This window comes from Leopardus geoffroyi, chromosome A2, assembly GCF_018350155.1.
Source record: "Leopardus geoffroyi isolate Oge1 chromosome A2, O.geoffroyi_Oge1_pat1.0, whole genome shotgun sequence".
In the NCBI taxonomy this organism is placed as follows: Eukaryota; Metazoa; Chordata; class Mammalia; order Carnivora; family Felidae; genus Leopardus; species Leopardus geoffroyi.
In genome coordinates, this window is record NC_059331.1 from 25,402,190 (window position 1) to 25,429,362 (window position 27,173).

Below are 27,173 nucleotides of genomic sequence, written 5' to 3' on the forward strand. Positions count from 1 at the left end.
GACAGCTCGGAGTCTGGAACCTGCTTTGGGTTCTGTGTCTCCCTCTTTCTCTGCCCCTCCCCTGCTTGTGCTCTGTCTCTCTCTGTCTCTCAAAAATGAATAAATGTAAAAAAAAAAAAAAACTGTACGAAAAGTTTAATTTCAGCCTAATTAAAATGTTTCCCAAAATTTTAATTTATAGGTTAATTGATCCACAGACACAAGTTACAAGGCTCACGGTGAGTTCGGCATGTTTAAAGCTTTATTGGAAATCCCTCTGTGCACATACACATGTGTATCTTTATAATAATTCTGAACCTATATATTGAAATATGGTAGGTAATTATGATTGGCTAAGTTATAAGTAAGCTGATGGTGGACATCTTCCCCCATAAAGTTATAATTGAACATTCCATGCAACTTAAAGAATTGTGCAATCTGCTGTGATACTTAGGTTTTCTTAGGATATGATATATGCTGCCTGGTTAAGGGATACACACAGGAGGAATTAAAAGGTGAACATGATTGAGTTTATAGTTATCTAGGTTGAAATAGTTGCAAGTATATGCTCTTATTTAATCATTTAATAATATAGAGCATTTTTGTTATTCTATTTGTTATTGTAAAATGTGTAAGTGACTAATAAATTCAGCATTCAACAACCTCTTATTCTGCCTGGTAATCCAAACCAAATATGACATTTTTGTTCTTGGATTGCCACGTTGTTAAAAAAAAAAAAAATGGCTCTAATGTTCTGTTTATGATATAACTTAGTAATTGAGTTTGTTATGTATAAGAGTGCAGTTGTAAGTGTTTGAAAAATCTCATGTTTGCTTCTGATGTTTTCTTTGGCAGTTTCCATTACCCAGTGTAGTTTTGTATGCTACACACCAGGAAAATAAAAGGCTTTTTGGATTTGTTCTTCGGACATCAGGGGGCAGAAGTGAAAGTAATCTGTCATCAGTCTGCTACATATTTGAATCAAACAATGAGGGGGAAAAGGTATACATGGCCTTTCAAAATGTGTTTAGGTTGTGAAATATATATCATAGTCAAAGTTCTTAGTAAGACTTCTGGAAAAAACTCCCAAAGTTGGCCTACTTCAGCAGAGTTGTTTGACCAAAGCCCGTTGCTCTGAAGGTATCTGAGCTGATATGTTGGGCCTTCTGACTTACAGACCTGTGTCTTCCCTGGCCATTGAGGGCTAGTGCAGTCTTCTGGCCTCATTCCCTTACTCGGGGACTGCAGTATATTCCCGCAATCAGCCTTTTCCAGATGTCTTCAGCTTAGAACAGCATCAGCATCTGCTTAGTTCTCTGCAAACCTTAGCATCTCAGTAATGAATTTGAGATAACCAGAAGGTGGGTGTGTGAAAGAGGCGAGACGCAGCAGCGGAAACTCAGACTCTGAAGAAAATACACAGGTGCTTCGTTTGGGGACTGAAACATTCTTAAATCAGGTTTTGTCTGAAGCAGTGTGTTATAATGAGTTGTAAATCTAGTTGCACCAGCCATTTGGATACTTGAAATTATTACTTTGAATGAGAACTGGCTGAGTTTTTCCTATTTTTTCCCCTTTTAGATTTGTGATTCTGTTGGACTGGCAAAACAGATAGCTTTGCATGCAGAACTGGTAAGAATCTAAGATACTTATTAATTATCCAAGAATGTTATCTAAAGTAATATAAGATCTTTCATATTAGCAAGTAAATAAAATGATTTTGCTGTGCAAGGTTATCAGTGGATACTATTGCTGATGCAGTATTTAGAATTTGGATAAATGACTAAGAATGTATATTTTTAGTGTGCTTTCATGTAAACATAAAAATATGAAAAGGTTACAAAGGCCATATGAATTGAAAAGTCTAAAATTTAAAGTTGTTTCATATTTAATTCATTAGTTGTACTTATCTGTGTTTTAGGATCGTAGGGCATCAGAAAAACAAAAGGAAATAGAGAGGGTAAAAGAGAAACAACAGAAAGAACTCAGTAAACAAAAACAAATCGAAAAGGTATGTAGTCCTAGTATCTAGATCTTTTTTGATATGATGTTTATGAAGTTTCCTTAATTCAGCACTGTGACTTTCAGGTTGGAATTTCCAAATGAAATTCTGTTTCTGCTTCCTCAGCCACTTCATAATCAGATGATTCATAGCGCAGCAGAAAAGGAAGACATCTGTCTTCTGATAGGATGTTTACGTTATAGTTACCGATGTGTCGTCGACTTGCTGTTTAACAAACGTACCAGAACTTATATTTCCATATTCCAGCGAAGTTTGTTGCTATCAAAGCAGGTCTTTTGAGAGGCTATGTGTATATAGACTTAACTGCCATTGCTGGAAGCTGTGTTGGCCTCCAGGAATGAACATATATTTATGTAAATATTTAATGTTACCAGCAGTGTCAAATCATTGTCCATCCAACAGGATAATTTTAAGTTAGGCAAGTTTCAGAGCAAAATCTGGAAAATGCATTAGATGGTGATACATGAGATTGTCAGACCCAGTTATGGGTGGTGGCAGTAGCAACAGAAAAGAGAAATTTGCGGGATACTTAATGAGCACAGATCAGCAGGAATTGGGAATTGATTGGACTTATGGACAAAGGAGAGGGACGTGACGATGACACTGAAGTTGAGGCTTCCTTGCTAGGTTAGGCTGAGGAGGGCAACGGCTGATTTAGCAAGGTAAGTTGGACAGAGAGGTGGAAGGGAAGGGCTGTGGAGTGATCCATTGTGAGCCTCTTGGTGTGGTATGTAGTGAAAGATAACGATGGTCTGAATGTTGTTAGCCATAGAAATGGAGAAGAGGGAAATGTTGGCTTTTACAGGATTTCTAAAATGGTGCCAAATTTCACTTTGGTGTTGCACTGGTTGTGTGTAGCCTTTGTTTTCAGTAAGTTGCCAGAATTACGCATACGTGTTCATGACAGAAAGATTGAGCAGCTCTCAAGTACATATTTTAAATGCATAGTTTTGCATTTGATTGCAAACAAACTTAGTTTCTTTTCTGTCTTTTCTACTAGGACTTAGAAGAACAAAGTCGGTTGATAGCTGCTTCCAGTAGACCAAACCAAGCCAGTAGTGAGGGGCAGTTTGTTGTCCTTAGCAGTAGCCAGTCAGAAGAGAGTGATTTGGGAGAAGAAGGAAAGAAAAGAGAGTCAGAAGCATGAACTTATCCTTGCTTTTTGGTTGGTATTACCCCCCTTGGAATTTATTGACGGTTTCTGTGGTGAAATGGCACAAGGTAACAACTTTGTTGATATACCAAGGAGACTAAAGTTTATATTTACCTGTTTTAACTTCATTTTTTAAAATAAGATTGACCTTGACCACTTAGGTATGCACTGTTTTTTTTTTCCTTAAAAATGATATACTATGCAGTAACATCAAATTCCACATGTCTAAAAGAAACCTGTTCATCTCCTTGAAGTAGATTGCTGAGGAATTAACACTTGTTCAAGCCTTTTTTCCTTCAAATTGTGAACTTCTTGCGTTGTAATTGGCTGTGACCATAAGAAACCATTTATTCTTCAGCTTCAGATATTCATGGATATGCTTCCTCTTCTCATTAGGAACATTTTTGCTGGCAGTGAGGAAGCTTTCAACTGAATCGGTTCAAAACCTTTATACAGAGAATTCTACAAGTTTGCAAATATTTTAACTATTAAATGTGCAATAGAACTTTTATAAAGTAATTAGAAAAAAGATTTTAGGCTTAAGGTTTCAAATTGTGGCAGGTGGTACTGTGATTTCAGGGCACTTTCTGGGATTGCTCACATTTCTCTGATGTATGACACCTGATGCCAGTGGGAAAGAAGCTTAAGTGTCTTCAGTTCAGGATTGATACAGCCCTTGGCATTTAATTATCTTATTCTTAGTTCTCAGGTTGGAACTTGAATTATTGCTGCAGAGCAGTAATGGTTAAAATAAGATTTTGGAATTTATTAAAAGGGATTTTTTTTGTTCAAGTACATTTTAGATTAGGACTTAAAATGTAAAGATATTATTGTTACAGGATAATACATCATATTTTCTGCATTGCGTGAAATAATTTTTATTGAAAATCAAGTGACATTTCAAAAGAAATTCTATAACGGTTGTTGCCTGCTTAAAGTAAAAATGCCCAGAGTTTAGTTTAGAAAATGTAATCTTTTAAATTTCAGACTGATATGCACAGTATTTTCATAATTCCATGTTTTGATAAAATACTGATCACCACTTTATATCCACAAAGGCAAATAACTAATATATGAGAATAGAATAATTTGCACTAGTTATTGTACATACTTCTACTCTTCAAATGCGTAAAAGGTCTAATTCTATGAAATATTGAAAAGAAATTGAATGTTCGGTATAAGAGAGTTGACCAAGGAAGGATTTTAGCCTAGTGCCAAGGTTAAATGATACTTCCCTGCTGCCTCCCTCTATGTCAAAACTTGATTTTTTTTCTTTACTCAGATTTTTTACATTGCTGATAGAAATTATGTTCCTTTGTTTCACGTGTAAAACTATATAGAGACAGGTTAATTATATTGAGTAAAATAGTCACATAACTAAAATTTTCAAGAGATTTGCCAGCCACTAAGACTAATTTTACAAGGGGAAAAGCCCTTTGTTCTTTGATGTAGTCGTGTTAGTCCTGAATTTAGAAGCAGCATCTGTTTTAGCTCTCACAATATAGTGTGGCTGTTTCACATGGTATGCACCCTGTTTTCTGTGGAAGGGAATAATTATATATAGGATCATGATATTCTTTTTATCCATGTGCCAAATGGGAATAATGATTACTTGATAATCATTATTTTGAAGCCTTATGTTACCAAAACAGATAGTAAAAAAGTAGAAATTTACAGAATACTTTCTGAAGACAGTTGATTTTGTGCTTGCTAAATGGGAATGCTTTCTTGATAGTTTGTGTGTCATTCCTTTGGTAGAAGTCGAAATTTCTGTGGTCAGCACTTGATTTAGCCATGGCAGGTCCGGCTTTTAAGACCCTTCTGAGAATTAGTAAGCTCTCTGTTTCATTAAGTCTTTTGTTTATACTATTCAGTTGTTGCCTCGCTTGGTTCAGATGAAACTTGTCACCCTACAAGGAAGGTGGTTAGCGTTAGGGGCAGTTTTACGAGGCTGGCGCTTTGCACGGTAACTAAGTGCTGCCCTTTGTTAGTACTCTGGGTCAGAGTGAAGGCTAAAGTTAAAGGCACTGGCAGACTTAGGTAGTTCCTTTTAAGTCATGTTTTGATAGGAATTTCCTCAATAATACACCCATGTCCACAGATCAGACCAAAGAGCATTCCAACACCAAATCGAAGTTATTATGTGGGATTAAGAATTTTAGATATTTCAACTTTTGTTCCATTGCTCTAGAACTATGTGAACTATTCCATACTACAGATATTTAAGCATCAACTTTAAGAAACTCTCCTTTTTGTTTGACGAAGGCTGCCCATGGGTTTCTGCATAATGTTAAAGCTGATCTTGGTCTGTTACCCTTTGAAATCCCTTCTGGCTCTTGGATGCTTTGGTGGTGATTGAATTAGAATTTGGGATAGCTTTCTCAGATTCATACTTATGCTTGATGGTTTTTAGAAATTAACAAAACTGATTCTTTAAAAGAAAAGAAACTAAGTCTACCTAATTCAGCTATGCATTCTGCTACCTATACAAACAGTACTTTTATAACTATGGTAATGAAATCAGTAGACAGGAAACTAAGTATTGCTTCTCCCTTTCAAAATTTTAAAAACTTGCTAACAAGGGACTGGACAAAGTTCCCAAGGCCAGTCTTGTTTTTGCTATTTCTACAATGACTAGTATGTGTTTAATTTCAAAAGAATTCTCAGGCTCTAGGGGTGGTAAAGTGACGTTTACCTTTATGCTTGGGAAAAGGGGAGTAGGGTATGCGTAACACATTACATAACATATAATCCTGTGTGGTAAAGGCATCTGATGTGAATTTTGAGTTACATGTAGGAGCTACAAATATTTAAGATTTGAATCTTATAAATGCTGATAGACCCCAAGATCCCATGTATTGCAAAACCTTCTACCTGAATTAATTAATAAAATGAAAATACTAACATTGGTTTTGACAACGACCTCCTAGCATTCAAACTGTACTTAAAATATTCAAACACACTGATTGTAGCAAGCAAGGCTTTCATTTTATTTTTTAGCAAGTTTGACTTACTCTTCTTTCATGAGATTTTGTTCTACATTAATGACACACATTGAAACTGGAACTATACGACACTTTTAAACTAGTCTCTTGTGGCTTGTACTCATGTAATTTACTTCAGTTAATATGAGAACTGGGGATTAAGTTATAACTAATGTGCAAAACTGCTTTGTATATTTGGTGATTTTGTAATGTTAAGTGAATTGGTTAATTCTTATCTCACTGATACTATTAATTATGCATATATACAATTAAAAATCATGCTACATTTCCTTTTAGAATTGAATTTGAAGAACTCAATTTTTATGTAATGGTGGTATATGTGTGGGGTGGAGAGCTTATTTTTTGTCAAAGTAGGTATTCTCTGACAAGGCTTCAGGAACTATGCTGTTAGAAGATTTTTAAAGTATAATAAAGTCCATGATTTTTGTATAGTCTTTTTTGTATGAGGTATTTGATATATACTCAATTTTATTTCTCTAACTCCAAATGATGCTTATGAAACAAATGGACTTTTTCTTAATATGTTATGACACTACAGTTACACATCTAGGCCCATTGCAATTCCATAACAGCTAAAAGGAAAAAAAGCAGTCACTTACTGGGACATAACACTAATTCATCACTGGTGACTTCTTTCTTTTAGAAAAATAGATGTTTCAGGAATTACCCCTAGACATGTTACAGACAACATATACCTGCTATATTCAAAGAAACAATTTAAAGGCGCAGGATACTGTGTACACCAGCTTAAGTGAGATTGATGTGTAATTTTAATACTAGTGCATATTCATCCCATGTGCTCTTTATACTTTCCTATAGCACTTACCAAGTTCTTTTCTTCCATTGGGAGTATCTGTTTTAATTCGTTTTGAGTTTTATAAAATGTATATACTTTTAGTAGGTTCAGGGAGTAGATAAAACTAACTTTAGAATTGTGTATCTATGTGCATGTATATCCTAAATATATTTGTATATTGACATACCTATAATCCGCTACTCAAAACAGACACCACAATTTGATTAAAAAAATAAAAATTATTCATGCCAGCTAATTTTGCAAGTTTGAATGTGAAAATCATATCATTAAAAGTAACTTTAAGTCTGTGCTTACTGAATGTATAGCCATGAATCTCCACATCAGAAAGAAATTCTCTAACTTCAGTTTCCCTGAGATGACTATATTATGCAAAAAAAAAAGTATGCTAACACTAAACATACAAATAACAAGGCTATAGTTGACTGGGCCTGTGGTGAAAATGAACATCATCCTACCCATCACTCTGTTCTTGTTGATGTGCTATCGAAATGCTACACAGGTGTGGCTGAATGCATGTCTCTTCACTTTCCTCACTTTCCAAGTACAGAAACCTGTACTTACCTTCAGCACAGAATATACAGAAATAAAAATTTAACCTACATTCTATAACTGCTTTTATCACGTTTCTAAGAAGGAGGTTTATAGCAGTATAGGTCTATGTCAAGAAGCAAGAAACATCTCAAAACAGCCTAACCTTACACCTAAAGGAGTTAAAGAACAAAACAAAGCAGCAGAAGGGAGGAAATAATAAAGATTAGACCAGAAATAAATGGATTGGAACAAAAACTAGATCACTGAAACCAGGAGCTGGTTCTTCTTTGAAAAGATCAACAAAATTGATAAACCTCTAGCCAGACTCATTAAAAAAAATAATAAAATGAAAGAGAAGAAATAACCAATACCACAGAAATACAATTGTAAGAATATATTAAAAATTATATGCTGATAAATTAGAAAACCTAGAAGAAATAAATTCCTAGAAACATAATTTTACATAAAGCAGGAAGAAATAGAAAATTTGAACAGACCAATTACCAGCAAAGAAATTGCGTTAGTAATAACAACTTCCAACAAACAAAAGTCCAGGACCAGATGGCTCCACAGGTGAATTCTACCAAACATTTGAGAGTTAATGTCTACTCTAATCAAACTATTCCAAAAAATAGAAGAGAAAGGAAAACTTGCCAATTCATTCTTTGAGGTCAGTATCACACTGATACCAAAACCAGATAAAAGACACCACCAAAAAAGTGAACTATGGGCCAGTATCTCTGATGAACATAGATGCAGAAATCCTCAACAAAATACTAGCATACAGAACCCAACAATACATTAAGAAAATCATCATAATCAAGTGGGATTTATTCCTAGGATGCAAGCGTGGTTCAATATTCACAAATCAACATGATACATCGGTAAGAAAGGATAAAAGTCATATCATCTCAATAGATGCAGAAAAAGCATTTGACAAAGTATGACATCCATTCATGATAAAAAAAAAAAAAAAACCCTCTACAAAGTAGGTCTAGAGGAAACATACCTCAACATAATAAAGGCCAAATATGAAAAATCCACAGTGAACTTCACATTCAGTGGGGAAAAACCAAGAGCTTTTCCCCAAGGTCAGGAACAAGACAATGATGTACAGTGTCCCCACTTTTATTCAACATAATACTAAAGTCCTAGCCACAGTGCTTAGACAACAAAAATAAATAAAAGGCATCCAAATTGGTAAAGAAGAAGTAAAACTTTCACTATTTGCAGATATATATATAGAAAACCCTAAAGACTCCAGCAAAAGACTACTAGAACTGATAAATGAATTTAGTAAAGTTGCAGGATGCAAAATCAATGTACAGAAATCTGTTGCGTTCCTATGCGCTAATAATGAAGCAACAGTAAGTGAAATTAAAAGAAAAAGAGGCAAAGAAACATACTCTTAACTATAGACAACAAACTGATGGTTACCAGAGGGGTTTTGTGTGCAGGGATGGGTTAAATAGGTGATGGCGATTAAGGAGTGCACTTGTGATGAGCATTGGGTTTGACAGTGTTGAATCACTAAATCCTACATGTGAAACTAATATTACACTATATGTTAACTAACTGGAATTTTAATAAAAGCTTTTTAAAAATCCTTCCATTTGTAATTGCACCAAAAATAACAAACTATTTAGATACAAACTTAACCAAAGAGGCGAAAGACCTGTACTCTGAAAACTATAAAACACTGATGAGAGAAATTGAGGATGACACAAAGAAATGGAAAGATATACCATGCTCATGGATTGGAAGAACAAATATTGTTAAAATCTCTATCCTACCCAAAGCAATCTACAGATTTAATGCAACTGCTATCACAATACTAACAGCATTTTTCACGGAACTAGAACAAACCTAAAATTTGTATGGAACCACAGAAGACCTTGAATAGTCAAAGCTGTCTTGAAAAAACTGGAGGAATCACAGCTTCAGGCTTCAAGTTACCTTATAAAGCTATAGTAATCAAAACAGTATGGTACTGGCATAAAAATAGACACATAGCTCCATGGAACAGAATAGAAAATCCAGAAATAAACCTACAATTTTATGGCCAATCTTTTTTTTTTTTTTTTTAATTTCTGACAAAGGAGGCAAGAATATACAATGGGGAAAAATCTCTTCAACAAATGGTATTGGGAAAACTGGATCACGTTCTTACACCATACACAAATAAAATGGATTAAGGACCTAAATGTGAGACCTGAAACTATAAAAATCCCAGAAGAGAGCACAGGTAGTAATGTCTCTGACATCAGCCATAGCTACATTTTTCTAGATATGTCCCTGGAGGCAAGGGAAATCAAAGCAAAAAGATACTATTGGGATTACATAAAAATAAAAGTCTTCTGCACAGTGAAGGAAACAAAATGTCAAAACAAAAAGGCATCCAACCTACTGAATGAATGGGAGAAGATATTTGCAAATGACATATCTGATAAAGGGTTGTTCTCAAAATATATAAAGAACTGATACAGCTCAACACCCAGGAAACAATCCAATTAAACAATGGGCAGAAGATATGAATACACATTTCTCCAAAGAAGACCTACAGATGGCCAATAAACATGAAAAGATGCTCAACATCATCATCAGGGAGATGTAACTCGAAACTACAATGTGATATCTTACACCTGTCAGAATGGCTATATTAAAAAAACACAAGAAACAAGTGTTGGCAAAGATGTGGAGAGAAAGGAATACTCGTACAGTGTTGGTGGGAATGCAAACTGATGTAGTCACTTTGGAAAATAGTATGGAGTTTCCTCAAAAAGTTAAAAATAGAACTACCATATGATCCAGTAATCACACTACTGGGTATTACCCCCAAAATACAAGAACACTAATTGAAAGTGATACATGCACCCCTGTTTATTGCAGCATTATTTACAATAGCCAAATTATGGAAGCAGCCCAAGTGTCCACTAATAGAAGAATGGATAAAGAAGTGGTATTCATACACAATGGAATATTATTTAGCCATAAAAAAGAAATGAAATCTTGCCATTTGCAATAACATGGATGGACCTAGAGAGTATAATGCTAAGCAAAATAAGTCAGAGAAAAATACCATATGATTTCACTCATGTGGAATTTATGAAACAAAACAAATGAACATAGGGAAAGAGAGAGGCGAATCAAGAAACAGACTCTTAACTATAGAGAACTGATGGTTACCAGAGGGGATGTCAGTGAGGAGATGAATGAAACAGGTGATTAGGATTAAGGAGTGCACTTTTGGTGAACACTGAGTGATGAATGTATAGAGTTGTTCAATCTCTGTATTGAATACCTGAAACGAATTTAACACTGTATGTTAAATACTAGAATTAAAAATTTTAAGATAATTTAAAAAGGGGCTCCTGGGTGGCTCAGTTGGTTAAGCGTCTGACTCTTGGTTTTGGCTCAGGTCATGATCTCATGGTTCATGAGTTCAAGCCCTACATTGAGCTCTGCGCTGACAGTGCAGAGCCTGCTTGTGATTCTCTTTCTCCCTCTCTCTGCTCCTTCCCTGCTCATGCTGTCTGTCTCTATCAAAAATAAATAAACTTAAAAAAATAAATAATTTAATAAATACAGCTGCTATCAGTGAGCCCCTCTTGTGTGTCCAGTACTGCACTAGAGTCAGTACAGAAAAACATAAGCCATCTGAAAACCCGTTTAATTTCTATTCCAGTGATAACATTAACCAGTAAATGGGAACCCTTAGCCAGGGTTTTATGGAAAGAAGGACTGCATGTTTCCCATTAATGATGACGTTGCAATTGAAAGTTCTGTTTCAGTTAACCAAATTACTCCACTTCAGTGCAGGACTCTACAAGTAAACAGACATTAAGCTGGCCTTGGGACTTTTGCATAAGAACAGCTAACTTGTAGGTCAAGTACTGGGGTCAGTATTTTATTCAATGTAATTACTAAGACATTTTATGTATGTACTTCTCTCTAAAAAGGGTTACTGTTAAGAATCCTTTTAAATTATTAAAGGTGACATTTACTGTTTTGAGCGTGTAGAAATGTAGATTCTTACATTTAATATAAAATCAGTACAGAGTGAGAACTGATACATTTCTGTTAATTGAAATTTTACAGTTTGGTTTTTTTTTAACTGCCTTTCAGAATGCTCTTGAGAAGCAATATTAAGAATATTAAGAAATAGGGCGCCTTGGTGGCTCAGTCGGTTAAGCCTCTGACTTTGGCTCAGGTCATGATCTCACAGCTTGTGAGTTTGAGCCCCATGTCAGGCTCTGTGCTGACAGCTCAGAGTCTGGAGCCTGCCTCAGATTCTGTGTCTCCCTCTCTCTCTCTGTCCCTCCCCTACTCATGCTCATGCTCTGTCTCTGTCTCTTTCTCAAGAATAAAAAAACATTAAAATTAAAAAAAAAAGAATATTAAGAAATAGTATTAAGAACGTGTAGATTTGCATTGAGATTTTAGTTGTTAGGTAAAGTGAGAAATAATGAATCCTATGTAACAAGTCAAATTTTAAGAAATGCAACTCAAATATACCTTTTCATCCAGTTTGATTACCAGGTTCCTGTGAAAATTCCTTGTCCGTAAAGATCATATTCTTTGTAAAGGATATACGCTTTTAGACGGTTTGGTAATGGAAGAAATGACATGAAGACAGGGCAGCGCAAATGTAACTTCCCCATACACTTCCTGATCTTTAGGCGGCACAAATGTTTGAGGGATCGAGGGTTTGCTGAAATGAGAGAAACACATGTTATCCAAATGGAAAAGAGCTGTTCCTGCTTTTAGTGATCTTAGGGTTTAGTCAGCAAATGTATGTTATACTTAAGCCACCAAAATTTTCATTTGCTATGTTGAAATGGAAAAGTTAAAAGCGAAACAGCTTTTCCCTTCTCTTTGCAACCCTTCCTGTAGATACGATTACAGAACCATGTCAAGTTAAGAATCCAAAGACTGGCATCAGTTGTGGCTCTGGCCTGTGAGACCTGAAATCCTGAAATCTTTGTGTATTAACCACTCCCTTGCCCTGTCCTGTCCCTCTGGATCAGGCTGAGAACTAAAAGATCACCACCCAGGGGGAAATTAGATGAAAGAAACTCTTAATTTGACTTATGTGCTACTGTGAAAGAATGTGGTTTGGAGCATCCTTTGATATTCTCTGCGGGCTTAGATCTTCACTTTTTCTCATCCCTGTTTTTGTTGCCATTTCATAGCTTTTATTAATTCCTGTATGTACAGTGTTCCACGGGATTAGGAGAAAGGCATTACCTACCATATAATATGTAATTACCTAACAGATTTTATCTACTGGGAAAAAAGAAGTACAAAGTAAGTAATAAATAGTAACTTTTTTTTAGAGAGGAATAGTATTTTCCTTGGTTTCTTTAGATAAAGCTTTTAACCAGAAGAGAATGTTTTATGAAACAAATAAGAATACTTTTTATTTTTGGTAATAATCTTTTAGAAGAAAGGAGGATACTCACTTAAGATAAAATGGATTTCTGACCAGAGCCCTTGTTTTTGGAGCACAGCTTTCAACTTTGAACAGATTCGAACTTGATCAACATAATCAAGCATCACTCGAACAACCTTCCCAGAGAGATGTTGCAGCCATGACAAAGTTATTACTTCACAGAACTAAGGAAGAAAATTGGAACTATGAAAGCAAATGAAAAACTGGAGTAACTATGGGGTTTAGAACACTAAACTCAAAGTTAGGAACCAAGGTCTCAAGCCCCTCATTTATAAACTAGGCATTGAACAAGGAAATGATTTCTTAGCTCTGACATTTGGAAAAATACTTAACTGCTGTATCTTCAGAACTATGTAAGATGTAATCAGGGTGTGAAAAGAGACAGTTGTCTAATATCCATTGTTCCCTTTGGTTGGCCACACGGCTCTCTGGAATAAAGATTACCTCTCCAGCTTCCTTGCACCTAGACGTGGCCACTTAAGTTCTAACCAGTGAGATGTGAGTGGAAGTGTGAGCAACCCCCAGAATGCACTTAAAAGAACACGGTGTGTGCTGCTTCAGCCTGCCTGCCTCCTTGCTGGCTGGAATGTGGATGCAAGTTTCTCCTGTGTCAGGAGCTGTCCAGTTAGAAGGCTGTTTACCTGTGGCCTTTATATGAAGGGAACGAGCCACCTTATTAAAGTCACTTTCATTTGGGGTTTTCTGTCATTCACAACCTACTCCTATGCTCATGCCTGAAGGATATGATCGTTTCTGCCGGTAGGTAATTTACATGCTCCTAGACAAGATACCCATGTAAGAAGTCAAGTACTACTACATAATAAGTCAGGAAATAATACAAGATGATATACACCTAAATGCCAGCTCCTACATTAATCATAACCTAAAACTAATAATACAATATTAATATGTTGCCTTGGCTTTCCAGAATTGATTCAAAGTGCTTTCTCCGTTCACTATTTAATTTTTGATTTTAATATGAACTCAGGTATTTATAGTGCATCTGTGTGCTGAGCACAGATCTCTAAGTTGAGGAAAGTGGTGAACAAGAGCTTACTTACACTGATGTATTTGTGGAGGAGACATGTAATCAGTAAATGTTAAAAAGATAATTTCAGAAAGTGGTAAGTGCTATAAAAGAAATAGCATTATCAGAAGATTAGGGAAGACAACTACCTTAGATAACGGTGGATGGGTAAGGGTCTTTTTGAGAAGGTAACGTGTGAAACTTGAAGAGTGGAAGCTTTTTGAAAAGTTGGGGATGAGCTCAAGTTGGGGAAAACAGAAATGACCGGTTAGGGGGGGAAATAGACTGGTGTGATGCAGACATCACAGGAGGAACACATCTCAAGAAGAAAAGGGTAGTCAACTGCATTTTTTTGTGTTTCTTTCTCATTAAAAAGGTGGCCAAAGAAACCTATTTAATTAAATTTTAGACCTAAAAGAGATAGCCAAGAACTAAGGGATACAGGTATCAGGACCCTAGAAACATTTTAGCTCGATGACTCAGCACTTCAGAGAAAAAACATAACTAGTTTGTAAGACTACATTCATTCTTTAAAACCTTACTCAGATGCTAGTTCATTTGTGAAACTCCCTAAGTAAAGTTAAATCACTTCCCTCTGAACTGTTTCTGTACTTTTTACATCTACCATCATGTTTATTTTACCACGTATTTATCACATTAAAATCTTTTCAGGGTTCCTGGGGAGCTCATGAGATTGAGCCCCACGTTGGGCTCTGTGCTGACAGCATGATGCCTGCGTGGGATTCTCTCTTTCCCTCTTTCTCTGCCCTCCTCTGCTCTCTCTTGCTCACTCTCTCTCTCTCTCAAATAAACTTAAAAATCTTTTGAACTATGATCTTCTGGAGAGAATGGATGGAGTCTTATCTCTTGGTGTAGTCCAGGGCCACTAATAATGATTGTATAAGTTGATACAGACAATACTGTGCACTTACCATAGTGTCTTTGATAACTGTAGATGTCCAGCCTTCAAAAGTATAGCAAGGATGAACTTTGTCTCCATGGGGACAATCAAAGCATCGCTCTGTGTCATACCCATAATTCAAGAGCATCCTGAGCATGACTTCATCTTTCAATGTGTATTGCAGTGCTGATGGGAAATGTAAAGGGTTGACTCTGCAGAAGTAATTGACGTTGGCCCCATGCCGTAGCAGCAGACTTATCAGCTCATAGTTGCCCATCCTTAGGGCTATCTGGAGGCAGTTAACTGGGTCTTGATTGGGCAGAGCTCCAGCACTCAGAAGCAGCTTAACTGAAGAGAGGTCACCATTTGATACAGCAAAATACAAAGCCGACTTCCTATGGTCATCATAGTGTTTGCGAATTCTCTGATCTAGCATGAAATTTACATCAAATCCAGCCTGGATGAGGAATTCCAGGCATTGGGGGTGTGCTCCTGCTGCTGCACAGTGGACCGGACTGATGCCACTCTGCTTAATGGCAGCAAAATCCGTAACTGGAACCAAAATCTTCAGGGCTCTGAGAAAGAGTTTCAGGGGGTATTTAAGAAATTGTTTTTGGTAAGATGTAGTATTAACCTGTTTACGATTATTATATACTAGTACAGGTGGTATGAGTATTAGGTGGCATTTAGAACCCCCTAACCCCCAAAAAGTATAATTCCTGCATGTAAATGCTCAGCTACTTAGTGAAGTTAAATAAAACTGTCTAGATATAAAACTCAGAATTAGTCCAGTTAGTGAGACCGGGAGCTCCCCTTATTGCCCAAAGACCCGATAATAAAATAGTTTTATGTCTCTTCTGTGGTTACAGAGGATGCCTGACTTCACTGTCTTACTGGTTGAGTTTATCTTTAAAAGGGTGTTAGAATTATATGATCAGAGAAGAAGAATATAAAGTTCCCAGAAGCTGCTCCAAAGAAACCCCACAGCTTTTGCTATTTCTATTATTTGTGGTGATGTAATTGAACTTACAACAAGTGGCCTCTGTCAGCTGCAACATGAATGGGAAGGTGGCCTGAATTCTTAGGGATGTTGGCATCAGCTCCATGCTCTAGCAAGAGAGTCACAGAATCTGGATTTCCTCCACTGGCGGCTTCAAGTAAGATGGAAGAAGAGTCAGAGGCCTGACCAAGAGCATTGGCTCCTAAGAGGAGAAAAAGTCTTGTTATGCAAAAATCTTTTCCGCTCTACTGCTTATGCATTCTTAATATAGAAGCACTACCAAAAAGCAGTTATTAAGCAGCCACTTGAGCAAAGCACTACAAAGTCAAAGAAATAAATAAACTGGCTCTCAGCCAGTTTATAATGTAGTTGGGGAAGGAAGAAATGGTGCAAGCAGTCTCTCAGTTAAAAGTGGGTTGGCTTTCAGAGTAACTTTATAAGTTAATTGTTTGGAACTTGCAAATTCCAGGAGAAATCCTTTTAAAGGAGATTTTATTTCCAGACTAGCCTATAAAAGTCCACTTACCCCACCCTTATGTATAGGATGGTACCAACAATCCCGTTGGACTGTAACACCATGCCATCTGTTGATGTTATGGTGAAAAATGGGTGTTTGTTCTGTTTTTTCACATGTTCTTAGGTAGCTGTTCATAGTAAGACATACTGTGATTGTTTGTTGTTGAAGTTGGGGACTTATAGTTAAAAGGATAAATTGTAGTGCCCAATATGCTGTCATGTGATGGTGTGGGTAATAAGAGTACAATTGTAGGCAAAATGTCCTCTAAAAGATCTCAGTTCTGGATTTTGAGGGGAACTGGATGGTGAAGGAAGGAGAAAGGAGTTTTGGGTCAGTTGCAGAAGGCCTCTCAGTAAAATGGGTTTTGAAGAAAGAGTCACCTTTGAAAATGGACAAAGGGAAAGGAGATCATTCGGGGCCTATTCACAGCTCCTATAAAAAAGATGTAGTGGCTTTAAATTAGTAAATAGTAAATTAGTAAATAGACTCCATAGTCATCAGAATACAGTGATTAAGAACCGCCGCCCCCCCCCCCCCGGAATGCATGAAGAAATGTCTAATAAGCCTCCATGGGATGGGTGCTCACTATGTGCAGGTTCCTGTGTGCATACTTTCTAAACAACAACAGCCCTAACAAGCAGGTGCTAGTATCTTCTTTTTAAAGAGAAAAAAACCGTGGCTCATTGAGGTTAAGTGACTTCCCCAGAGACGCACAGCTGGTAAGCAAGGCAGTTCGGGATTCACATACAGGTACACCAGACCCAGGGCCTATTTCTATGAAGTCGTGTTTCCACTCTAATAATGCAGGGCAGTAAAGTAACATTTGGAATGAGACAGATGTGGTTTCAAATCTTGGCTCTGCCATTTACTAGTTATGTCACTTTGTGCAAATTACATCATAAGGGAGTTACCTCGGAAAGTATTCACTGAGGTCAACAGATGTGGTTTCTTTAGAGTTAAGGATTTAAAATCAGGTGCCTCTCTTTATATTTTAATCAGTGATCTACACAAAAGGTTACTCTTGTTATGTAGATGAAGGGTCTAGTATTTAGTTTTGTTATTCTAGCTAATGACTTTAGACATCTCTGCTGTTGCTCATTTAAAACATCTTACTTAAAATGTCTTATGGCCAGTGATTGGAAACTACAACAGCCTCTCCTGTATGATAGTAAAGTTTCAGGTAAGTCTAAAAAGCAGAAAGTTGTTCTTAAATATAGGAATCTCTGTAGTCTAGAATATTGGAGACCAGGACCATGTATTGTTAAAGAAAGAAATAAGGCTTCTGGACACAGACAGGAAGGAGAATACAAAAGGTAATTCTAATATTGGGACTTTATTAAATATTGGTAAAGATTTGCTTTGAAAAAAAGCTTTAGATACTACATTGCTTCATTTAACAGGGTCATCAATGGGGGTTCTCCTCAAAGCCAATAAATTGCAGAGTTCTCTGAGCCAAGGACTCTGCCAGTTAAACCAGATCTCGAATCGGTGGCAAGAGAGGGCACGTTTAAAAGGAAGTCCTGCAGCTGGTACCATCCCTGACCCTCTTTCCTTAAGTGTAAAATGACGATAATGCCTACTTCCTAGGGTTTTAGAAGATCACGTGAGGCAGCGGTAGCTTATTGCCTGGTGCTTAGAAAGTACTCAATAAATGTAAATTGCTTTCCCCTTCTCTCAGGGTTTTGGTTATTACTAAAGGAAGAACTGGGACCCAAAGAGGAGCAATCAGGAAAAACTTCCCAACACCAGAAGCATCTGATAACACATTGGAGTGCCTCATGACTTAGCAGAGACAACATGTAGGGGGTAATATGAGGACTTTTGTTCTGTGACTCTAGAAAAGGACAACAGGCAAAACATTTAAAAACTGACCATCCTCAGCATGGTCGAGGAACATTATGCTAGAGTAAGGTGCATCCTAGTAATTTTAGGGAAATTGCTCCACATCAAATGAGAACTGTTCAATCTCTAGGCTTTTTAGTAGCCAGTATTAACACATACTTTCATCAGACATTTGTTAGGCTTAAATAAAATGTTAATTTCTATCATCTTGAAGCTCTTCACAAAAAGGAGGATGCTTGCGTCACATTATCCCTTGGGGGTGTGCTGACCGTATAGAAAATCTTGCCTTTCTGCAGTAACATTTCCATGATTTCAGTGTATCCACTTTGGGCAGCAAGAGCAAGAGGAGTGAATCCATAGGAGCTCTGTGGATCAGGGTGAGCCCCAGAAACCAGCAGCAACTTTACTATGTCCTGCCTGCCCAGTTTGGCTGCTTCATGGAGAGCGGTCCTCTCGTTGGTACACCGAAGATTGACATCTGCCCCATGGCTGATCAGCAAGGCAGCCATGTCATAGGAGTCACGTAGAACAGCTGGGAAATTGGAAGTGAAATGTCACCAGGAAATTATGGCCAGAGTATCTTATTAGCCAGTGTCCCTCAAGCTTCTTAATGAGCTCTTCCTAGCTACCCCCCTGTGCCAACATTTTGTGTTTAGGAAACACACTGTTAAATGAGGCATATATCAAATAATACCAATAGTGTTTTACATCAATACCCTATTGTCTTTTCTGTAAGCCATGAACAGTTACTGTCTATTGGCTGCTTATGTGTCTGAAAAACAAAACATATAAAATTTTCATTTATCATTTTTGTGTTCCTCCCTCAAGAAAATGGGAACTTAAGTACCCAGTACAGTCCTAGAAATGCTCCTGGGTACTTTAAACAAAGAAAAACAAAAACAGCAGTAATTATGAAATTATTTGTAACCTCGTGTTTTGTTAAAATTTTCTAATTGGTTTTTCTGCATTTATGCTGTTATCATTTGCATTTGGATGATAACCTTTAAGTCCTTCAAGATTCTAAAACAATTTACTGTATCCATCTCCCTATCCATTTGTTAATTATTGGCACCCACTGTGTATGAGGAATCTTGCTAGGAGCCAGATGTTGAATCAGTGTGAATTCTGTCTATAACGGTTTATAATGTGCCATAGAAAGTGCTGTAGGACTGGAAATACCAAGTGCCAAGGGTGTTGGGTCTTTTTTTAGCTCATTGAGCTGGCACTTAGTGTGCCCTTTGATTCTGGAAACACATGTCCTTTGTTTTAGGAAATCATTTTCTTGACTTATTTCATGATGGTATACCACCTCCATCTTGTCTCTTCTCTTTCTAGCATTTCTGAGATTCATGTGTTGCTCCTCTTAGATTGTCCTAGTTTTTTTCTTTTTCTTTCCTATTTCCCATTTCTTATCTTCTGGAAACTTCCCTAAACTTTATCTCCCAGCACTTGTTTTGAGTTTTATATTTCTACTATCATATTTTTAATTTTCAAGAGTGTTTTTGGTTCTGTTTTGTTCAGTTTTTTGGTAATATCCTATTATTTCATTAGTTTTCACTAATTGCTCTAAATGAATTCTAATTTCCCCCTACATTTTATTTTGCCTAAATAGTCTGTCTCCTTCAAGTTTCTTACCTCTGTTGAAGACTTTTCTCAGATAGTCCTTGGCTATCTGCTCATGATTAAGAGTTGGGGACTAAAAAGCTGACTGGGAATCCTAAATGTTGGGAGGGGCTCTTGGAGTGTGGTCATAGCTATATGTTGCTCTGTCTGGGCCATTTGTTGGGGAACCCCCAATTTCACTCCCTTCAGTTCTTTCTTTTTGGGTATATCATATTCCCCAGAGAAGCCTCTTCTTGGAGGGTAAAGTTCTGGTTGCCATCTTTCTAGAATCCTGGTGGAAGAGGAGGGCTGGGAGGTCTTGGCTTATGCTTAATTCCTCTAGTATTTTCAATCCAGTACTCCCACCCTTGTCTAATACCCCCCCATCCAGAGAGCCTCTGTTTAAACTTCTCAGATGATCAATGTCCAGAACTCGGGTGGTTTGGGAGAAGGGACCACTCTGGCTACTCATTCCTTAATAGGGTTCAACCAATCCTCCTGTTAGCTGCCTGTCCTTCACCCACATTCCATGAGGTAACTGCCGCCAACAACTTCCAAGCCTTTGATGTAATTGTGCTGCTTTCCCCACTACCAAGTTGAGTTGGCTTTCTTGTCACTGAGTATTCATCCACCTGCTCTCCAGGTTTTAAAAAACTGTGTTGTTGTTGCCTCCTCTCCTGTTCTCCTCATTCTTTTGTATCTTACCTCATTAAGACAATTTCTTGACTATAATTTTAGTGAAGACTCAGGAGGGAGGAAAATTAGCCATTCGTATTCAATCTGCCGTCTTTACCCCACCATTGGTTGCCTCTCCCCACTCTGCTCACCTTTTATCGTTCTTACACCTAAATTAATTGGTTAAGACACCATGCATGCAAAATGATCAGCCAGTTGGCAGAGATTTTGCCTCAGGCCACCCCAAGGGCAAGTCTGTAGAAAGCTTGAGGGTCAGGTACCCATGACATGGGTCAGTTGGGACCAGAATGACAGCACTGCAACTATGTACAAAAAGCTCCCTTTCTATTTGCAACGATGTGGATGGAGCTAGAGAGTTATGCTAAGTGACATCAGAGAAAGACCAATACCATATGATTTCACTCATCTGTGGAATTTAAGAAACAAATGAGCAGAGGGGGGAAGAAAAGAGGCAAACCAAGAAACAGACTCTTAACTATAGAGAACTGATGGTTGCTGGGGGGGGGGCAGGGGTGTGGGTGAAATGTGATGGGGATTAAGGAGTGCACTTGTGATGAGCACCAGGTGTTATATGGAAGTGTGGAGTCACTGTATTATACACCTGAAGCTAATATAACATTGTTATCTAACTGGAATTAAGATGAAAACTAAGAAAAATTTTTAAAAAGTTGCCTTCAAAACCTCTGGGATGGGGGACACTCAGAATGACAGACTGTTTTCCAGAGACAAGGTACTAATTTACCTGTAAGAAGAGGAGAATTGCCTTCAGAATTCTTGGCATTTGGATTGCAGCCGTTGACAAGAAGAAAACTGGCGTTTTCTAAGAGGCAACTGCTGACAGCCAAAAAAAGTGGCGTTTCCCCGCTGTGGGTGGTTTGCTCCCACACACTGGGTTTTGAAGCTGAAATAATTCCATTAGACCACACAGGTTAAGATACAGAAATAAATTTTAAACTCATTTCTCAGAAGCATCAGGAAGAGTTGTAAAGGGAGCTTACCTTTCAGGGTTATTTCCAAAATGTTCTTGCTTAATTGCACCGCAGCCTTATGCAGAGGAAGCCAGCCTATCTCATCTGCTTCATCAAAAGCAGAATGGCACTTGGTCAGGCGTGCCAATGCATCTTCCTTACCTATTAATGAGTCGAATGGGCACAGATTCACATTTGGCACACACACAAGGCAGCCCATACTGCTTCCGAATTCCACCATCAAGGTTAGTGCACGAGACGACAGAGTTCTAGCACCACCCTTTATGAGAGACGCGTTCAAATAGCATAGGACAAACAAGCAGGTGTTCGCCTAGTGTTCCATACCATCCCAGCCAGCGGCCACCCCTGGTGTGGTTACAGAGAAAGAGCCCAGTCCACCGAGGAGCCCAGGAGCTCTTGGCTAAGTGGTGCTGTCGTGTTTTCTCGCAGGCTCTTGACAATCAGCGTTGGACACCCCCACAGTGTTGAGCATTTGGGAGAACCTGCTTCTAGGCTTTCCTCAGCTCAGAGGGGAAGTGCTGCCCCTTGTCCTTTGTCAGCATCACATCTTACCACAAGTTGGAGGGGATAGAATAAGAAGAGTACTTAACTGTCTCTATTGTTTCAATTATCTTCTTATAGTCAGCGCTCACAAAGGAATGGGAACTGCATAGAAAATAAATATATATGTAATCCCCAAAGTGAGGGAAAACAAAGGCATGTGACAAAAAACAAAAGGAAACAGTAAGGGCAATAGTAGTTAACCAAGGATGAACTCTTACAACAAACTCTTAAAATGAGGCTTAATGGGAATACTTCCAAAATATATGTGGTGTGACCCTAAACATGCTCCAGGGAAATCGGTCTCCTGTGTCTGTCTTCCTTGGGGGGGGGGGGGGGGGGGGGGGGTGGCATTATTCCACCTGTCTCAGGTAGACCAAGTCAGCAAGCCTTCCTAAGTTCCATATAATTCTTGCAAGTCTAATAACTGAAATCTACAACTATAGTCAATTTCTGTAAAATATCTCAGTCCTCAAAATCTTATGCCTTCCAATCTAAAATCATGACTTAATTACTGAATGAACTTAAAAAATTTTAATCACAAGGTTAATCTAATAAACCCAATTTTTTTTTTTTTAATTTTTGAGTGAGAGAGAGAGAGTGCAAGTGTGGGAGGGTCAGAGAGAGAGGGGGACAGAGGATCCGAAGCAAGCTCTGTGCTGACAGCAGTGTGCCCAAAGTGGGGCTTGAAGTCATGAACCATGAGATCATGACCTGAGTGGATGTCAGACCCTCAACCGACTGAAGCCACCCAGGTGCCCCTAAACCCAATTTCTTTACAAAACTTTAACTATTTAAAGATTATTCCTAAATGTAACACAAAAGTATAGGAATAGCGTGGTAAAGAGACGCTGAAGCCAGACTGCCTGCCTCTTACCTAGCAGCTCTGTGACCTCGGGTAACACTTATCTGTGCTTATCAGTCTTCTTATTTCTACGCAGGGATAACAGTACTTACAACATAGAAAGGTAATGAGAACTAAATGAGTCAATATTTAAAAAATGCTTAAAAATAGTGCAGCACAAAGTGATCACTCCGTGAGTTTGTTACTTTAAAAAAAAGTATAGTTTTAACGTATTTCAACATCTCTATGTTTAATTATAAAGTCTCTTAGAGCTAAAACCACATTTATCCAGTTTTACCTCCAGCAGGCAAATAGAGGTCACCACCCCAAGCAAACAACTTTTATCACCCCTGAAAAACAATAGTAACTGCTGGGGTGGGGGGGGGTAAGGTTGCAGATCAGTCAGAGAGCATCTGAGCAGGTGTGCTTGGCTGTGCACATTCCACCTCTAGGGCGATTCTTTTACATCAGCAAGGGACCCGTGGAGTCCTTTTCTAGTGCCGTCATTACAGAATTCTGAAGACACACCTCAGAAAGGGTTAGTCTCTTCTGGGTTTAAGTTTACATAATTCCTTCTTTTGATATGAATCAAAAGACTGGACCTTGCTCTATCTCCCCACAAAGGCTGATAATTTTCTATGTGTATTGCTTAGCTTTATGCATTTCCTTGGCTCCCCAAAGACAGGGTGCATTAGAGTTCTCTAGTCTTTCACATCCTAATGTATTTCTTCTGGTTTCCAGTCTGCAAATCCTCATGTAGAGCTGCTCCTAACCTCCTTCAACTGTTTACTAATTACATTCTGAATTCTTTCCAAATTGTTCAAGTCTCATACTGAAATGATAATTGAAATGGATTTTGACCCCCTCTTCTGTTTTTATCACAACACTAGAAGTATACTAATGACAAGTCTCAACTGTTGAATCCTTCCAGTACATCACCAATGAGATCCCATTACCTCTCATCTGCAGGTGCCTGCTGTGTAGTTCCCGGCTTGTGAATGTCCTGTAAACTCTCCTGGATGACGAGCTGGGTATCAAAGTCCTCATCTGTGTCTTCATCACTGGCGTAATTATCCATGTGAGACGCTGACAGATTTCAAGTCAGAATGAATTGACAATATTTTTCCAGTTACGAAAAGATTATCAGTTTCATTACAAATGAAACTCAGAAAACTACAAAATTGAAAGGAGTGATAAATGAAGCAAATGCAAGATTTAGAAAAAATACCCATTACATTTTTTCCCATAAATTCAAAAGAGTTTTCTGGACTGCCACAAATTCAATATAAATTAGAAGTTGCCATGATTAGCCATTTACTTAATGCCTACTCAGGAAAATCAACCTTCCGTATAAAACTTGGGTCAGTGTCGTCTAACTATGAAAGTAATGGTTTATTTTAGACCTGGCTTATGAGTTTTTTCTCAGTGATTGTAGCCCTCACCCAAAACATCTTTATGCTGCAACAGCAAGTATTAAAAATAAACACATCATAGGAATATATGCACTCTCATAATAACAACATATAACAGGAATAGTGGTAGTAAAAAACAATGTATTTTCTTAGGCAATAACTCAGTTGTTTAAAAGAACATTTCTGTTGTATCATAGAATAGGTTCAATCACATACCAGACTTTTTACCTTCTGTTATATCCTTTAGAAGAGCATGGAAGTTCTCACTGTAAGATTAGCACATCAGGATTTTCATTTCTATTTAGGGTCTCCCCTCCCCGTAGTGGCCATTCCATTAATAGCTTTACTATAAATACATGATCATAAGACAGTCTGGCACATTCTCCTTGTTTTTTACATGGGGTTTAGCTCTATTTAGAAACATGATCCCTTCTCTTCACTGCTATATTCATCAAATTTAAGGGACTAAACATTTTATTCCTGGTATAAAATGCTTTTGCAAGGGGTTGGCTGTGTGAAGTGAATTCATTCTCCTGCTCATGGCCATTGCAGACCAGAATCAATTTTTCATCTGAGAGGCCATTTTTCTCTGACCGATTTATCAAAGTGACTGTCCCCACAGTCCTGATTCACTGGGTAGCTGCACCTACATTTTCTTTGGGCTACAGAGCTGCAGCCTAAAGTGTACTGGGAATCCTAAGGAAGGAATTAATTCCACACACAAGATAATAAAATTTCAACTGTAATTTTGTATTGTTGAAATGTTTTAAAATCGATAATCTACTAATATTTTGAATGTATATACTAAATTAGAACATTATTAAAAATAATGAAGAGACACTTGGTATTTCCAATTAAACATGAAATAAATGCCAAGAAGCACGCTATGGCCTGGGGTGGACAGGCCTGCCGCCAGCCACCTTACTGCCTCTGTATGTACGCTTCCTGCCCCGGGGACTGTGAGAAATGGAGCTGATGTTGTAAAAGTATGATGTAAGGGGTTACTTCCGGAATTGTTTTGATACTTCCTTATTTATAACCATCTCTGGTAAGTGAGTAGAAAGGGAACTACTCTTGAAGCTGAAGAAATGACTGCACACTTGTGAAAACAGGTATTTTCTGATATTAAATTTTATCCAGTGGGATGCTTGGGTGGCTCAGTCGGTTAAGCCGCTGACTTCAGTTCAGGTCATGATCTCGCGGTGTGTGGGTTTGAGCCCTGCATCAGGCTCTGTGCTGACAGCTCAGAGCCTGGAGCCTGCTCCAGATTCTCTCAAAAAATGAATAAAAACATTGTTAAAAAATTTAAAAATTTTATCTAGTTTCCCCAAATATGATTTTCACATATATATCAAAAGTTTCAAGGATTTTTCTCTTTTTAAAAAAAAAGTTCATTTATTGAGTTTTAAAATTTCCTGTCACATGCTTTCCCCTATAAAAATAATAGCAATAATTTTTAAAAAGCAATTATAAGGCGATTCCTTATATGACATTTACTTTGAATTATAAAAATAAATTAGAGAAAAATTTTAAAAAAGTTTATTTTGAGAGAGTGCAAATAGGGGAGGGGCAGAGAGACAGAGAGAGACAGAATCCCAAGCAGGCTCCACACCATCAGCACAGAGCCCAACATGGGGCTCAAACTCACAAACCGTTAGGTTGTGACCTGAGCTGAAATCAAGAGTCGGACGCCCAACCCACTGAGTCAGTCACCCAGGCGCCCCTCAAAGACTTTTCATGTGCTTTCAAGAAACATTTATCTTCATGTTTTCTAGAAGGCTGTATTGCAGTCAAGAGTGGTACACCAGGGAGGAGAACAGTGCAAAAACCATTTAAAAGAAGGACACAAAGATACTTGATTTCATAACATATGTATTTTGAAGTGAAGACGACATAGATTTTCTTTTTTACTTCTTTTAGATGTTTTCTTAAGTTTGTCCAATTTAGTCATCCAGTTGACAAAGCAAGGCAACCCCACGCTTGATCCAGTGTTGAGTGGGTTGGTCGGTCTTTAACAACATTGCAATAACAAAGTTGGTAGAATGTCCTGTTGTGGAGAGAGTTCCTTTACGTTCACTTGTCTTGTAAAGGGGACAGGTGTAGGCATTCGACTTCACAATCTTAGTCTTTTTAGCTTGGAAAAGAAAGAAATACATTCATTTGCTAAAGGGAAAACAGCCATTGGTACTAAACAACTTTTTTCATACTAAATCTAAGATCATGATTATGATATTTGAACACTTCAATGCTGTTATTGTTGTTTACAGTTGGGATATAATTATGGCTGTGAAATAAGACAAGTGATTTCATACGGGGCATGATTCTAGGGCTAGAGGACAGGAATCGATTCTAAGTTCTGATGACTTAGCTGGCATGAAAACACTCCAGAGGACCTGGGAGAGGAGGAGGAGGTAGGGAAGAAGTACTAAAATCCAGCACAGGTAATGCAGCAGACATAGAGACCCTGCTGCTTACAGCCCTAATACAAGAAACTCGTAGATCAGAAGCAGCAGAACTTACTGTTTGCTTTCAGCAGGTTGTTCTTAAGAAAAACACACCAACACTTACCTACTCACAGAAAGAATCTATATATTATCCTTGAAAAGCCAGATATGAGATATTAGGAGTCTTTCTAAACTAAGGCCACATTTCTCATACTTATAATTGAACTGTGTTAATAAAAATATTTAATGGGCTCAGTGGTGATTGTGGATGATTTGGACATGCTTCCATTGATAGTTATCTGAGGACAAAAAAACCTAGAGAAGAAAAAACAAAAGAATGAGCCTCATTTGTTCAGACTTGTGGGAAAATGATGATGGCCAGAGGAGGGAAGGAGTGAG

At 37.8% G+C, this 27,173-nt stretch overlaps 3 protein-coding genes across 10 annotated transcripts in view; 1 reads left to right on the forward strand and 2 right to left on the reverse strand.

Moving 5' to 3' along the window:
* Positions 1 to 6,594, forward strand: part of APPL1 (adaptor protein, phosphotyrosine interacting with PH domain and leucine zipper 1) — a 37,797-nt gene extending 31,203 nt beyond the window's left edge. Inside the window, exons 18-22 of the mRNA XM_045493285.1 lie at positions 182 to 218; positions 835 to 981; positions 1,561 to 1,611; positions 1,901 to 1,990; positions 3,003 to 6,594. Coding sequence (XP_045349241.1) covers positions 182 to 218; positions 835 to 981; positions 1,561 to 1,611; positions 1,901 to 1,990; positions 3,003 to 3,149 — 472 coding nt within the window. The 3' untranslated portion in view covers positions 3,150 to 6,594. The remainder of the gene's footprint in view (positions 1 to 181; positions 219 to 834; positions 982 to 1,560; positions 1,612 to 1,900; positions 1,991 to 3,002) is intronic.
* Positions 219 to 24,647, reverse strand: ASB14 (ankyrin repeat and SOCS box containing 14). Of its 5 annotated transcripts, none has more exons than XM_045493280.1 (11): positions 24,559 to 24,647; positions 23,875 to 24,004; positions 22,124 to 22,179; positions 21,544 to 21,675; positions 21,288 to 21,446; positions 18,534 to 18,779; positions 15,919 to 16,090; positions 14,920 to 15,463; positions 12,971 to 13,124; positions 12,024 to 12,219; positions 219 to 3,080 (listed from the first exon to the last, which is right to left on the reverse strand). In XM_045493280.1, exons 2-10 carry the CDS (start codon positions 23,994 to 23,996, stop codon positions 12,041 to 12,043), a joined length of 1,764 nt encoding a protein of 587 aa, XP_045349236.1. In that variant the 5' UTR covers positions 23,997 to 24,004; positions 24,559 to 24,647; the 3' UTR covers positions 219 to 3,080; positions 12,024 to 12,040. The 5 variants fall into 5 exon arrangements, with proteins under 5 accessions (XP_045349236.1, XP_045349235.1, XP_045349238.1 ...); XM_045493279.1 differs by having other exon boundaries at positions 24,547 to 24,643; XM_045493281.1 differs by lacking the exons at positions 219 to 3,080; positions 24,559 to 24,647 and adding an exon at positions 10,629 to 10,809 and having other exon boundaries at positions 23,875 to 24,086.
* A 1,538-nt stretch (positions 24,648 to 26,185) lies between these two features.
* The window catches only part of DNAH12 (dynein axonemal heavy chain 12), a 220,239-nt gene continuing 219,251 nt past the window's right edge, over positions 26,186 to 27,173 (reverse strand). For 3 of the 4 annotated variants that reach the window (XM_045493288.1, XM_045493286.1, XM_045493287.1), the window contains one exon: positions 26,186 to 26,464. In XM_045493288.1, the coding sequence (XP_045349244.1) occupies positions 26,274 to 26,464 (191 nt within the window). In that variant the 3' untranslated portion in view covers positions 26,186 to 26,273. The remainder of the gene's footprint in view (positions 26,465 to 27,173) is intronic. The other variant, XM_045493289.1, reaches the window with a different exon arrangement.

What these genes read in the sequence shown, in the direction of transcription:
- ASB14 (XM_045493280.1), bottom strand. Translation starts at nt 23,996, where the DNA reads ATGGATAATTACGCCAGTGATGAAGACACAGATGAGGACTTTGATACC. An exon ending in CAGTTATCAAAGACACTATG is followed by an intron (nt 13,125 to 14,919) that starts GTAAGTGCACAG and finishes TTTCTTCCTTAG; the next exon opens with TTCTGTGAAGTAATAACTTT. An exon ending in AGAAATCCATTTTATCTTAA is followed by an intron (nt 12,220 to 12,970) that starts GTGAGTATCCTC and finishes CTCTCATTTCAG; the next exon opens with CAAACCCTCGATCCCTCAAA.